Genomic DNA, 14,782 nt, shown 5'->3' with positions numbered 1-14,782 from the left:
AATGGATCGGGTGCCCATCATGCATCAAGAGCTAACATAGAACCGAGTGTACCTTCGGTGGTTATCAAGAGGCCCGGAATATTATTGATGCGAACCCGTCTGGCAACCACCTCGCAGCTGCTGCTGGAGGGGGTGTGGGGGGAGGAGGACAAAACGACCTGGAGGGAGGCAGTTTGTTCAGCAGACAACTCATTGGCTGACGGCTAAAGGAACTCGTCATCCACCATCACTGGCCTGATCAACTACAGGAAGGGCGGAATGACGGCCTGGAAAGAGTGTCGGGTACAGGACAGGCAGCCGCCGGAAAGGCTAATCAACACCCCCGGGGCGGCGGCTTCCAGAATTCCTCCCGGCGGGTCGCTGTGCCCGATACTGCCACGGACACGATCGGATTGAACCATCGGAGGACCGTGCTTCCTTGGTTGGCCTGCTCATTCTTGGCCGGTGCTGAGTTAACAGTAACAGCCATATGGCCACTCGAATGGAACCATGACGTCCGCGGGACGCTGGGATTTTGGGAGGGGGGGAGATTGGAGAGTTTGTTGTGCCGTTTTGTTGCATGTACATTACATTACGCCCCAGTCCCTCTGCGCATCGTAAGCCCGAGACGTCTCAGGACCAATGTTAGTTCGAGAACAACCTGGGCGCAGGCTCGATATCCTTTCGACGCCGTGCAGACGAAGGGGTTTGAATGGCAAGATGATGACAAACAATCATCGTTCGGCACTGCGCCTTTGATCATCCGACGGGTCGTCAGAGCTAGAGTGGCGGATGGATGGTCGAGAAACACAAGCGATGCAGTCATGGTTACCGAGATACAAACCGCCGACGGCCATTTGACGGATCGGACGACCTGAGATTGATTCGTGCGCAGTTTTTTTCTTGACGGTCAAATAACTTACCAAACGCTAGTTGACTGCTGTGCACGCAACCGAGGGATGTCCACACCGTTGACTTGGGGCGGGGCACAAGCACGATTGATTCCCTGTGCTCCGCACTATTGCGTGTGACTAGCGCGAGTAAAGGCGTCAGCAGCACTGGTTCGCTGGCGGCCCAGGCGGAGAGTGTAAGGGAACCAGGGCGTCTCATGCTCCGTGTCCCTTCGTGTGACCCGATTGGATTCTGGAGGCCAACGTGGGCTGCGGTGAGAAAAGGGTCTGAATGCTTTTCTTGGCCAAGGTTGATCGGGGCCACTGAGCCATTCCATTCTGCACTGTGCTGCGGTTGGAATGAAAACGGATGCGCGTCCGCAGACTGGGCTGGTCAGTTTTTTGTGGTGACCTCCCCTTGAGCCTTGCAGAGCGCTGCCCCCCTTTCGTAACCGTGGGTGGCCGGCGGGACGTCGCTGGCCGATCCTCCATCGCTAGGGGCCCTGCAGCAGCTGAAAGCCACGGGAATTGCCAAAGTCGGTCGTTGGCTAACGGAGAAAGGCCCGCAAATGCACCTGCCGTCAGCCGGACGGCCGGTGTTGGTGGGCGGCGGCGGCGGCTGTTTCGTCATCCCCTTCACAGCCATTGGTGGCTGAAGCTGCGTGTTGATCTCTCCATCCCTCAACTGAGAAAACAGTCTCTGAACTTACCAACAAGCTGCCGCCCACACAGTTTGCAAGAACAGGGGGTTTGACACCGGGACAAAAGCGCGCGGCGACTGGTGAGCGTTCAGACTTACTCTCTCGCGCATCTTCATAAGCGAGGTGCCGAAAGGTAAGGTTTGAGGAGAATGACTCGAAACTGTTTTATCGGCTCAGGTGAAAAGGTGCTGGCTAACTCGTTTTTTCTTTTCTTCTTTCCTCCCTCCCTGACAGGGATTGCATTATGGGCTGACTGCACCGAGAGTGCTTTGTGGCCCGACGGCTGCTCCTGATCAACAACGGCTTGGATGCATCATCCTCCCGCGCCTTGTGACCCGCGCCCTGTCTCGGCGCCAATTACTACAATTAAGACAGAGTGTTGGCCGAGGCTGGAAGTTGGATGGATTATGGAATCTGGCACTATCTCTGTTCCGTGACAATAATCCGCGCATTTCGCATGCAGCGGGGACGGACCGGTCCAATGAGAGCTCCCGAGTCGTCAAAACGGCTCAAGAATGGGTGGCCGAGCAACACAAGGAATCGGCTATACCTGCTGCCGAATTGACGCTGGCCCTGCAGTGTGTTCCGTATTGGTTTAATCATTTGGTCACGGCTCTTGGTCGACCGACACAACTGCGTACCCACCCTGGCAAGACTCTTGTTCCCAACCTTCTTCGGCCTGGCTCCAGAAGAGGGCAGCATTCTGCCTGGCATTCGGCCGCGTGTCCAATCAGTCGGTTGCAAAAGGTCGCAGCGCAAAAAATAGCATCGGCGTTCCCACGGTTGCAGGCTTAGGCTGGGTTGGCATCTGAGCGACATAATACCTATCGTTTGCGTCGCCGTTGGCCCGTCGGGCGAGGCCCGCCAAAACACTGCCGACGGCTTGGATGCCCTGACAGGACCGGACGCCGGGTTGCAGCAGCAGGACTCCCGAGAATAAAAACCATTTGATGCCTGGGCATCCGGACGCACGACCCTCAAACGGGCAACCGGATCCCCAAAGATCCAAGGTAACGACTGTCATGCGAAGGCGAGGCGACGGATGCAGGTCTGGTGGCCTGGTCTGGCGTCATTGGGAGAGCGGCGGGTGGTGTTTCGATATCTTGTGCGACTCTGTTTCACTACCATCCGTCCGCCTGTTTTAGGCTCTCACACCCAGTTGCCGGCAGCACTAACTGCAACGTACCTGTGTACGCAGCCACTCATTTGTCGGTTTGTCTTTTGCTCAATGCACATACGGTAAGGACTCCGCACGCACCTCTCGCTTGATACGATCGACCCGCGGGCGAGCTATGGCGAACCCGTCGTGTTCGTGAATCGCTACGGTGTCTCGGACGCCCGTTTCGCGACGCAGCTGCCGGCGGATCACATAGGTTGCGCCAGCTAACAACCCACGCCTGACTGAAAATGAAGGGCGGGAAGGGTTGGAAAACGGGAAAGGAAAAAAAAAATAAAATATAAAAAATAAAAAGGGGAAAAATAAAAATAAAAAATAAGTGAAAATCACCGCAGCCTTGTCTGGCCTTTGGCTATGACATGGCTGCGCCGTCGTCGGGAAACAGGAGCCGATGATTTAGTGGCGATCCAACCGCAACACTGACTGGACGCTCAGCATCTGCAATATCCCAGACTTCCGGCTCATGTTGGCGGAGAGATGTGATTGCCGTGTGTTCCGCAAAGCGTCATCCTTGTTGGTTAGCATCCCCGGTGCAGGCACCCTGTCCCGCCCTTCAGGCGAAGGCGAAACTGTAGGGAGAACTGAGGGATCAGAAAACGAGAATTTTGTTACCTCCTGTTCTCGGGTGTTGTGTGCTGAGTACGTGTGGGAAGGGTCCCCTGTGCCACGCCTTCGCTGGTTGGCCAACCGACGGCCGAATCCAAGAATTCATCGTGGTGGCTGCGGCTAGCACAGCCATTGGATTCGCACTGTGGACTGGTCTGGATGCAGCTCTGGATTGGACCTTCAAGGAAGCCGAGAGCGTCAGTTTTCGACTGCACCCCCGCTCGCGGCGGGCTCAACCAAGCATATCATGCAATACAAAGTACGAAGTGTAGAGGTGCGCTTTGCTTCGTCACCAAAACCCGACATTGTGGCCCCTCGCAGCCAGCAGCCCGCTCATTGGGATTCCCGTTCCTTGCCGCTTGGCGGGGGGGCAGGCTTTGCAGTGCACAAGACTTCCCGCGCTGAAGGGCTGCCCGGAGGAAAGGCCTGGAATTTTCTGATCTTTCCGGAGCTTCCGCCGCGCTGACGGGGCCCACAAGGAAAGCAACCTAGGGGGGCAACTCTGCGAGCTGGACCTTTTCTATCGAAGTTGGCTGCATGTGGTATGTCTGGGTCTGGATGGGTTTCTTTATGATACCATTCCATGTCACGCTCCACCCGCGTGCGAACGAAAATTGTCAAAGACCGAGGGCGGGGTGTGGTCGAGGAAAAAGATGCCAGGCCGCCTTTTGTGGGATCAACATGGGTTGATGCACCGAGTCGGTGCCGCACAGGGGTGGGTGAAGCAACCTCGTGGCTTGACAACTCCCTTATTAAAACAAAGTTGATGTCGAAGGATCCGATGGGCAAGTCAGACGCTACAGTACTTTGAGTGCCACCAGGAGAGTAATTACCGAAGCTGGCCTCAGCCTGATGGGCTTATCCTTGCTCTGGCTCTGGCAGTCTGGTAGTTTGGCTGGTGCAGACTAGGCCGATGTCAGAGACACTCAGATTTGTTGGCATCCAAGTACGCAGGGAGGTGACGATAACAGGACGCGACAAAGCATGAGATGGGTTTCAGGTGACTTGCCGCTGCGAGTCTCTGTTCTGCCACTGACGTGGAAGGACAGATCAGGGACAACGTGAATTCTATATGATCGGAATTAACGAGTCGGCGATTGGAACTGCCTCTGCCGACAGGGCCAAAAGTACGTACAGTACTTTCCACAGATGTTGCAAGAGGCAGCGCCCACCATGCCTGACCATGGGCTTTTATCCGTTTTGGGGTTTGAGCGTGCTTGATTGCGCTGCGTTTCCCCGCACTGTCCCGCCAGCCTCTTGCACGCCCCCTACCTCCACTATCCAGATAATATGTCGATGCGCAGGGGTAGGGCCACCCATACTCCTCTCACCCAGAAGACGGGCAGGATATGCGGACGTTTCGTGCACGAGGGTTTTCCGGGCATTATGCGGTTTCCGGGACAAAAGAGGCTTGCACCTCCGGGCGTTGCTGGGCAATAGAGGGGCTTTGCGTTGGATGGGGCAGCGTGTTGATCCCAGTGCATCTCACAAAGCTGCCAATAAAAGAAACGCTGCGTACTGTGCGGCATGATCCCAATTCTAGCGTCAAAACGGACCTGGCATCCTTCGCCCAGCACCCATACACTTTGTCCAGTCGTGTCGTCAAACTTATCACTGCGCCATGGAACTAGGCCGGCGGCGACCACCCTCCAAAGAGCCCAAGCCCGGACCAGACCAAACATAGTTTCGCAGCCTGCGCCATCCAGGCGGATCAGCTCCAACAAGGAAACCGACTCTCACGGTTCGCTGCCTTCCGCTTTGGGTCAAATCCTCAGCGTTGAGACGGCGTGCGGTTCTTTTTTTGCCTCCCCAAGGGATAGACGGCCGAGACATCCACCAGGGAAGCCAAGCCCGAGACGCATCTTTTGCTGGGACCGACACGGCTGGATCCACTGAGAGTCGGACAACCGTTGACTTTGACGCCTCGTGTTCGAAGGGCGTAAAGGGGCAAAGGGATAGGGAATGGGCGAGCAGTAGTGGTGGAGTGTTCAGGCAGGTACCAGAGTTCCAACCCCACGAGTTAGCGGACGCGAACCAAGGTACTGTACAGTATGACCAGCATGTCACTCTTTACGGATGCTTGCGGTCTGCCTCCGTTTTCCGAGCGTCAATTGTGTGGCCGTTGATCCCTGCCAATCAATTTGAGTGGCTCACTACTCCGTCCGGATGCCCTCTCACTCTCTGGGTCCCCACTGATCGTTGGCGTCTCGGCGTCACACCCAAGCAACGAAGGGGTTTCCGTGTTTTACACCGATGTGTACCTGTGTGTTAAGAAACTAAAATCCTCCTCGGCACCAAAGCACGCTTGTGATAAGCCTCCGCCCGTGGGCATTATTGGAAGCTTCGATTGTTTGTTGTTTGGCGGGCGGCCTCTGCTACTGACTTGTAGTTTTACCCTATGCTGACTACAGAGCCCGTTGCGGTCGTGCCGAGCCTGGTGACGGCGGAAATGAGGTAGTAGGAGGAAGAGAAGCCAGACCGCCGCCCTAGCTCGGCGCTCAATCAGTGGCAACCCTGCCAATCCCATGGGCAAAGAATGTGGTGCAAAGAAACTCGCAGAAAGCCGACCTGAGAATAAAAGAAGACATGGCGCTAAACCGCAATGAAACACGGTCCCTCACTGATGGCTTGGAAAATGGGGAATCGATTTTTGGGCCTAAGCGAGGAATCAACTGGCTGGATTGGCCCGGCGGGGCGGTTTTGTGCATCTGGTGGCCACCTGAAGGCTCATCCATCCGGGGTACGTACCGCTTGCTAAGTACCCAGGTACAGTCTTGCAAGCGGCCAAGGAGCTTGCAACGACCGCGGCGGCACAGCGCCCCTTGCACCGCACCAGACAACGATGCCGACCAGGGACAAAGTAAATTAGCAGCATTTGCGGCGACCAGGACTAAGACGCAGCGACGCACCTACGCAACCACCACATGGATGGGCAACGGTATGGATGTTTTCACTGTATGGGGATCTTCCTCCCCCATTGTGACTCTTCTTCCTCCTCTCCCTCTCCCTCCTTGCACTTCTCACCTGAAGTTTCCTGAAGCGGTCCGATCTCGCCGCCGCCGCCGCTCTGCCCTCTATCGTCATCCCTCGTCGACGGGCCCATTGCGTGCCGTGACGGGCAGGCGGAAACCACCCTGACACGACCCGCCCGCAGTCTCGGGCTGCTTCGACAACTGACAAAGACAAGTCTCGAGGATATTAAGAAGGCCAGCCCGAGCAGAGCTCCTACAATTGATGCCGCTGCGGGACCGGGGCAACCCCACACAAAGGAAGCCCCTTGACAGCTCCAGAACCAGACTGGAAGGCTCTCGCGGCCCTCAGCGCAAGCAACAGAGTCTGCCTACGTGACCTCTGTGGCCGCACATCCAACGTTGGCTGCTGGACGGTACATATCGAGCCGACTGGGGCTTTCTCGATTCGTTGTCATCCACTTGTTCGTTGTGACCGGCAACTCTAAAGGGCCGTCCAGTCGCTGGACAGAACGGACGCTGTGCTTGGGGCTTTACTCTAACGGCCTGGTAAGCCATCATTACTGTAGTATGCGTGCTGGGATGGAAATCGAAGCGCACCTTGCTAAAGTTGACGTGTGATAGTTTTGTGGCAGGATTGGGATCTTCATAAGAACGCTTCCCCGCCGCACCTTCCGGGCCCGGTACTGTTACCGTTGCGAACGCCGCGTGAATTTCGGATGGCGGATGTGAGCAAAGGAAGGAAGGAGAAGGACTCGACCACTTGAGTGTATACATTTGGAAGGCACACCTGCCGCCGGCCTCGCTTCACCCCCCCACCTTCCACGAATTTCTCAACTCGTACCTTCAGGTTTTCTGCGGCAGCAGGCACCGAGCCTGGCAGAACGGGTCAGCTGAGGCGGTGATTTCTGCTTGAGATTCCCTCCCTCAATGCTTCTCGGCCAGCGAGGATCCTGCCTGCGCCCATGTATTCGATTGCGATTCGTACCAACCCGACCCCGACCCCGACCCCGACCCCAACCCCGACCGTCTTCCCCTCCCCTCCTTCGCCTGCAGGCTCGTCGCTGTGCTATAATACTCGTGCAAGCGGCCTCTGGACGCCGCCCGCAGACGAAAACATGGGGACAAAGTACGAGATGCCCCATATGGCCTCGTGCGAGAACTACCACGCTCGCCAACCCTCTCTCTGCGCGCCCTCGATGGCGGCCTCGGACCGTTGGCGGCCCGCGCTCAACGAACGGGAAGCCCCCAACGAGCAGATATTCCATCCAACCTCGCGATACCCCGCAGCGTCGCAAAATCACACGCAACCCATGTCCGCCGCAGGCACTCGACCACCTGCTCCCCCCAGCGACTTGCCTGCCGCCCCGTTGCGACAGTTGGCACCGCATCAAACCGCCGCCGCAATCTCTCCAAGCTCGGCACGCACGCTGGTCGAGAACGAGCAAAGTGGAGATGCAAAGATGACGCTGCACAGCCTAAACATTCCAGAGCGCATCAGTCCCAACGGGGGGAGCCTGGCTGACCTCCTGGCCGAGGTCACGGCGCTCCTCTGGTTCCAGACCACCAGGATCGTGGAAAAGGCGGGAAAGATGCACACGCTTCCGCCAAACACGCCGGTCCAGCCTCTGGCGAGCAACGCCGTCGCCAGCCAACACTTTAAAAAGTGGGTCTTGACCATGCTGACAACCACCCAAGTCACGCAAAATGTGGCGGTCCTCGCTTTGCTCTACATTTACCGGCTCAAGATGGCGAATCCGACAGTCAAGGGCCGGCCGGGAAGTGAGTTTCGGCTGCTCACTGTGGCACTGATGCTAGGCAACAAGTTCTTGGACGACAACACATATACGAACAAGACGTGGGCCGATGTGTCGTACATCTCAGTCACCGAGATCCACGTTATGGAAGTTGAGTTCCTCAGCAATATGCGGTATAGCCTATTGGTCACCGAGGCCGAGTGGGACCAGTGGCTCGACAGGTTGAAGGGGTTTTGGCGTTACCTGGAGCTGGCGCAACGAGCCGTGTCGTCGTCGCCTTCTCCACTCCTAATCCCGTCTCCCACAGCCCGGACCTTGGCCTCCCCGTTGCCTTCCCCGACAGGCTCGCTCAACAACCGGCCCTCGCCCAATCTGGGTCCTGTTCCCAACGGGAATGGAGCGCACAACTGGCCGGCATCATATAGCGGAAGCAATGCAGTGTCGCCGCTAGCCCTGAAGCCCGAGCCGCAGTTGTTGTTTAGAAAGCGAAGTTCTCCTGATCAAGCGGGCTCGGCCGAGCCGCCCGCCAAGCGCGTGAACCGGGCACCTGTCGAACAGGTGAAGCCTTCCGCCCATGTCCCGTCCCAGGCGCTGCGTCAACACCCCTCGGCTATTCCCCACGCCCAGCCTGTCCCCCAACAGCTGGCCATCTTTCCCGCAGTCACGCAGCGGCCCCCACACGTTGTGCCTCCCGATCAAGCACGCGTGCCGGTCCCGAGTTTGACGCTCAACACAGCTCAGCCGGCCGCTACCGTACCTGTCACGCAGTCCCAACCTTACGGGTCATCGGCGTACGCACCGCCCCAGGCATCGCCATTGTCGTTGCCACCTCTTGTCCCTGGCGTCCGAGCAATGTCGACCGTCTTCCCGACAACAACGTACACGCCTCCACAACCTACCCCGGTAACTTGTGGAGCGGTGACGCCGACAACCAGCTTTCCCCCGGTGAGCTACGGTACCCCAACAAAGCGCTTGTCACCTCAGAATGCCTTCTCTTCGGGCGTTTCCTATGCCGGCTCTTCTCCGCTGGTCGATCCCTTTGGCCACCACATGGCCACGCCGATCGGGAACTCTGGCAGCGCGAGCGGCTTGCACACCCCCATCTCGCACTCCCCGTCGGTTTACTTGCAGCAGCGAAACAGTCCGTACCGACCTGTTCGGCACGTCAGCACGCTTCTCTACCCTCCGCCCTCGGCGTTCCTTGAGCAGTACCACCTACCGAACCCGGTTCTCCCAAACCAGATGCACTACCAGCCGCTAGGCAAGAGGAACGAGTACCGCACGGGAATTCTTCCCGAGTTTGCATTGACCACCGCCGATCGGACCCGGCCGGCCCCAGGTGGCCAACATCCATTTCAATCGAGGCAACCTTATCCGCCGCGGCCTACTGGACCCCCTGCCCTGCCCTACACGGGGCATTATTGATTCGAAATATTTGTATTTTTATTAAATTTTGTTAATTCTGCGATGCATATGCATTATTACGGCGTTGGGATTTGTGGGTGATATCGGCGCAACGATGTGTACTCTAACCTAAACGGCGAGACGATCGGCGTTCTTTTGTTTTCTTTTCTCCTTTCTGTAGCGGGGGGACATCACACGTTGCATTCTCGGTCGGCATTGTTTTACGTTTTCCGACGGCTCTAGGTTTGAGCACTTCGCTGCTGTTTAGGGACAGCCCACCGGCATCTGCGAGATGAGACTAGGGGAATCGCGTTGCCTTATACAAAGAGCTAGCCCTCGACGAGGGCGCCAAAGAATTAACTATCGGTAGCGGCTACAGCTTGCTCGGGTCTTTTCACCTCTGGCCTGAATTAAGATAAGAAGGGGAAATACATGATGCAGGCCTTTCATGGACCAAAGAGATATAGCGCTATAGGAGCATCCTACTAACCGCATAGCGCCGTACAATTAGTAACCCTTAGGCCGCGGATCCTGCTCGTCGTCATAAATCAATGGTAAACGCCTGCAATCCAACGGGTTTGTAAGTCTGGGTGAAGGAGACCACAAAGACGCCATGTGTCATGAAAGATAGACCAGAATGGATAAGGGGGGAAAAGAAAGAAAAAAAAGAAAAAAAAAAATTGTAAAAATGATGGTAAATTAACTTGCTGAGACCTGAGTCTGTGAAGACGATGCTTGGTGTCGATGTTTCCGGGACGCGTGTAGCCAGGCGGACTGTGGGGTGGTCTGACAGATGCTTAGACGGGTTGAAGGAGTAACATGGCTGTATAGAGGGGTTTCTTTCATGATTGCAGATGCCTGCTCTCTCTCGGACGCTCTCGATCCGATTTCCCTAGCCACCTAGGCAAAGCAGTTTCTTCTTTTTCACCCCCTAGAGCTTCTTACCCCTGAGCAAGACCACGCCGAAGGAATGACGGGGATCAAGCACCTGTCCGAGCGACACACCCTCTGAAGGAAAAAAAAACGGCCATACTCGTTACTTCTATAGTATAAGCTATCGGTACTGGAGACAAGTCCATGATGCTGGTATCGTGTCCATCTCGCTAGGTAGGATATGCTATCGCCCAGAACCACCCCCAACCCCAACGCCGGAGTTTGCATCACAAAGCCGCTTGCCCTGCCATCCAAAACAGCCGCTCCCCGCCGTCAATTCGTGAGGTATGCCCGGGGTATCGCATCAATTCATGCCAAACCATCCCATGTACCATGCCTGTGTCAGCCCGCCCTTGCCGTCCTGGTGTCATTCAGCCGTTGAATCCGTGCGTGTGCCCGTCTATGCCCATGCGCCCAAAGACCAAACCAACCAACCAACCAAGCCAACTATACGTTATTAACCAGCCAGGAAGCAAAACCCTATGCGAAGACAATGTCTCTATCCAACGGGTATGTATTTAGCCCATCTCATTCCGCCGCCTCAGAGCCGCGGTCATGTCTAGCCTCACGACGGGCCGTTCAATGTCCAAGCTCCTGCTTGGGACCAGCCGGCCGCCAGGTGTCCTGGGGTTGGCGACGTTGACTCTGCCGCGGCGATGTGGCCGGGCGGGGCCGTCGTCTTCTTCGGCGCTGTCGGACGAATTGTCCTCAGGAACGGCCTCTCCTTCGACCGTGGGTTGGATATTATTAAAGGGATCCACATCATCGAACGAGGTTGCCAGCCCGGTCGTAGGGCTGGTGACGGTCCCAGAACCAGAACTTTCGCTATCACTCTGGCCTCCACTCTCGCTAATCATCTGCGTGTCTCCTTGTTCCGTGTTTTCGTAGGCTGCCAGCCGGACAAAGTAGTCTGCTAGGCCATCCACGCTCGGGGTGCCGACAATCATTTCGTAGCGAGGCGGGGGGGTCAACAGTTCGTTTGGAGGCGGCGGCGGCTCATCAGCATCAAATGCTGGAGGGTTGTGCGACGGATACCTCAGGAGATGGATTGGACGATCCCGTTCCATCGGGCTCAGCGATGATTGGCCTCTTCCCCGACTCGAGGAATTGCTATGCCCAGGTGAAACGTCGCCGTGCCGAGAGTTGGACTGTAGATGGGCGGCCCGGGGCAGACTAGGAAGACGAGATTCGTTGGAGCAATCGAGTCGTAGCCGGCTACCGCCAGGGGTGATGGCGTCCTCCTCGATCAAAGGGAGATGTGCAGCTGCTCCGGCTGGGCCCTGGTCCACCGGCTGGGCATCTGGGCAGCCACACGACATTTGCTGCCGTTGCTCGGCGACTGGCCCGTCACGGCCGCTGTACTGCGGCAGCGAAGTGTTCGCCTGAGTGGCCCGGCAGTTCAAGACAGTAAACGGACTGTCGATACTGATCTCAAAGTGGCGGCGGCGCCTCCCGGTGGGGTCGTCGGGGTCCGCGCGCGAGATGCGCATGACGATCTGAATACCCATGGTCAGTTTCACCCCTCTCGAGAGCTTGGCAGAGTGCGTGGGACCAACCTTGATCCAATGGAAGACATTGACATTCTTCCAACTGCAGTCGGGATGCAGCCGGAGCGTCTTGTCGCGCGCCATGGTCTCGCATGTGGGAAGCTGTACGTTCATTTCGATTTCTGTGCTCCCCCAGAAAGTCTCCAAACCTAAATCCAAGTCGCCGAGTAGGTTTTCACTGGGCTCAGGCAAGGGTTCCGGCGACCCGCGAGTCCTAGCCGCCTCCCTCATCCTGCGTCGTGCCGCCGTCCGTCTGGCTTCCTCCCGCTGGGCCGGGTCGAGTTCGCCACCGCTCAGCACACGAATTTCGCTAGCCGCAAACTGCTTGTCTAGCGGCTTTCCCGCTGCCTTCTCCAGCAGGAGAATCTTGCGGCCCGGGTCCCTGCGCGTCACATGCCGGTCGTTCGTCCAGTACTCGATGCTTTCGGTTACAAACACCTTAAGCTTGTGAATTTGAACCTTGGCGAGCGGTGTGAGTTTGAAAGCAATGGGTATCTTTGCACCGATAGGGAAACTCTTGCCCGAGATCATGATGTCGTAGTACAGTTGATCCTCCCAGTGCCGGCTGATCGAGATCGGCTCGGTGGTCTCCAGAGACATCTGGTCTGGCAAACGAACGATGGGCACTTCTTTCGAACCGTGAAGGTTGGGCTTGAAAGCGCCTGCGCGCTCCACCGTCGTCTGGAGTTCCCACCGTACTGACCCATACTGGAGCTTCGCGGTTTCTGGTTGGTTGTGATCAATCGGGAGCTCGAATGCGTACTCGTAGGTGCCGGGCCGAAAGACTTTGTACCCTTTCGCCTGGACCTGGTTGGCGAACGGAGAGTCACCCTTGCCGAAGCTCCGAGACTTGACAGACTGCAGAGAAAGTCGCTTGAGTTCTTTAGCGGTGAGGGTGCTGTTATTCCGGCTCTTGCCGAGGATATGCAGCGAGGTGTTGGAATTGTTCGGGTATAGGGAGTGCATGAGGCCGTGGTGACTACCGCCGCTCTTGGGGGTGAAGGTACACTGCATTCCGTACTCGGTCTCCCACATTCCTTCATGCATAGCTTGGAAGAAAACGAGGGTTTGCGTACGCAAGTTTTGTTCTTGGAACGTTTCCGTCTTAAGGGGTGGGATGCCTTCGGGCCATTCTGTCCGTGCTTTGCCGACGAGCTTCAGTATCACAGACTTGATCTTAACGTTCTTGGACACGTTCAGCTGCAGCTTGCCCCGGAGCAGTGCGCTTGATGGCCGCGCTCCACGGCGACTGCGATGGTCATGGTCAAAACCGTCTAGGAAGACGTTAGGTTCCGCCAAGAGGATAGAACATGTCAGGCCGCTGCCCGATGCCACCGGCCTCTGGATCTCGGAGACGGACGAGCTCATCGTTGTCTTCGCTGAGCGAACCGATATGATGCTATTCCTATTGGACTCCGGCGTTCCGTTCGAGCTTGCAGTGCGGGGAATGGGGTTGGCGGCCATGTTGAGCGGTTCAGCCATGGGCCCCTGGATGACGGATTGGTCAACGAACGCAGTTTCGATCCGTGACAATCTCCGGGCGAAGCTGATGAAGCTAGATGGCCGAGACTGCGTCTGCGGGGTTGAGGTCGCGGACGCAGCTGGCGGCGATTTGGGTGTGATGGAGAAGGCGGCAAAGATTTTGTCGAGAACCCTGCTGACTTTCTCGCTGCCTGGCGGGAGCGAGCGCAGAGAACGTCTCTTCTCTTTCTTCTCGCTCCGCTCCTTGTCCGCCCTTTTCCTCTCCTTTTCCTCCTTCTTTTCTTTCCTCGACCAGATCTTCTTCGTTCGAGTTTCGCCGCCGGTAGATCCCTGCGGGCGTGTTCCGGGCTGGACCGGCCGGAGATCCCGCGGTACAAATCCTGCCGGGTATGAGATGATATGGATGGAGTGCGGGCGGCGTTGGCGGGGCTGGATCAACGGCACGGGGAAGCTTGCGGAGTCGGCACGGCGCCCGCGTTCGGCCGGACGGCTTGGCGAATAGTAGACGGAACCGAGTCCAGACGAGAAGTATGGCCGGGGGTGTAGTCGGTCGTGTTCGGGACCTGTAACAGACATGGCGTTCCGGTTAGACAAGATGTCCACTCAGGAAGAAACACGGCCAGTGATGTCAAAAACGAGAGCCGAGCAGAGGGCGTAGAACAGAACTACATCAGGGGCAACAATGGAAAGAAAAAGACGAGGCTGAAATAGGGCGGGCGCTCAACACACAGCAGCCAGGCATAAAGGGAATGGCGAGGCCGTCCAAATCTAGCAGGTCGGGCCCGTGGGGGATGCTATAGGCGGATAAGGGATGGAGCGTGTGGCCGGCGACGGCGCGACGGTGCTGGCCGGAAATGAGATGCAATGCGCCGGCGGCCGAAGGTGAGGATACCCATCGGTGTGGGCGCAGGTCAGGTGGGGATGAGTGCCGACGAGTGTCGAGGGGCAACGCCATGGCAGTCATGGCATACAGGCATGATGGAGGTTTGCAGCTGGGGCAGATTGGGGCCGTGACCGGGAAGGGGCGGGTTTTGAGAGTGGGACAAAGGGACGCCCGGGAAGACGTCGCAAAATAGGAAACGGGAAGGGAGAATGGGGAACATGCAACATGCGATGAGAGGGAGGGGAGACGACGGATGCGGAAGTGAGCACGTACCTGCGCCTGAATCATAGCACCCCCATTATAATTATTACTGTCACCAATGGCTGCGTGGTGTTCGAGTCGAGACTCTCGGGTTTCTACCTGCGTGTCTCGGACTGCACACCAGTCTCGAAGGACACGAGAAAGCAGGAGCTGGCAAGACAGCAACCAAGCAGCAAACCAACCAAGTCCGATG

The 14,782-nt window shown here is 57.1% G+C and overlaps 2 protein-coding genes across 2 annotated transcripts; one reads left to right on the top strand and one right to left on the bottom strand.

Moving 5' to 3' along the window:
- Positions 1-7,440: 7,440 nt before the first annotated feature.
- Positions 7,441-9,504, top strand: MFIFM68171_11284 (uncharacterized protein; the record flags this gene model as incomplete). Its single annotated transcript, XM_071066703.1, has 1 exon — positions 7,441-9,504. The coding sequence occupies one exon, from the start codon at positions 7,441-7,443 to the stop codon at positions 9,502-9,504; it is 2,064 nt and encodes a 687-aa protein (XP_070922804.1).
- A 1,430-nt stretch (positions 9,505-10,934) lies between these two features.
- MFIFM68171_11283 (uncharacterized protein) lies at positions 10,935-14,400 on the bottom strand (the record flags this gene model as incomplete). The annotated part of the gene is made up of 3 exons (XM_071066702.1): positions 10,935-11,912; positions 11,973-14,008; positions 14,175-14,400. The coding sequence occupies 3 exons, from the start codon at positions 14,398-14,400 to the stop codon at positions 10,935-10,937; spliced, it is 3,240 nt and encodes a 1,079-aa protein (XP_070922803.1).
- Positions 14,401-14,782: the final 382 nt, after the last annotated feature.

This window comes from Madurella fahalii (genome assembly GCF_045866475.1).
Source record: "Madurella fahalii IFM 68171 DNA, scaffold_6, whole genome shotgun sequence".
NCBI classification, from domain to species: Eukaryota; Fungi; Ascomycota; class Sordariomycetes; order Sordariales; genus Madurella; species Madurella fahalii.
This window is presented reverse-complemented; position numbering and strand designations above follow the sequence as displayed.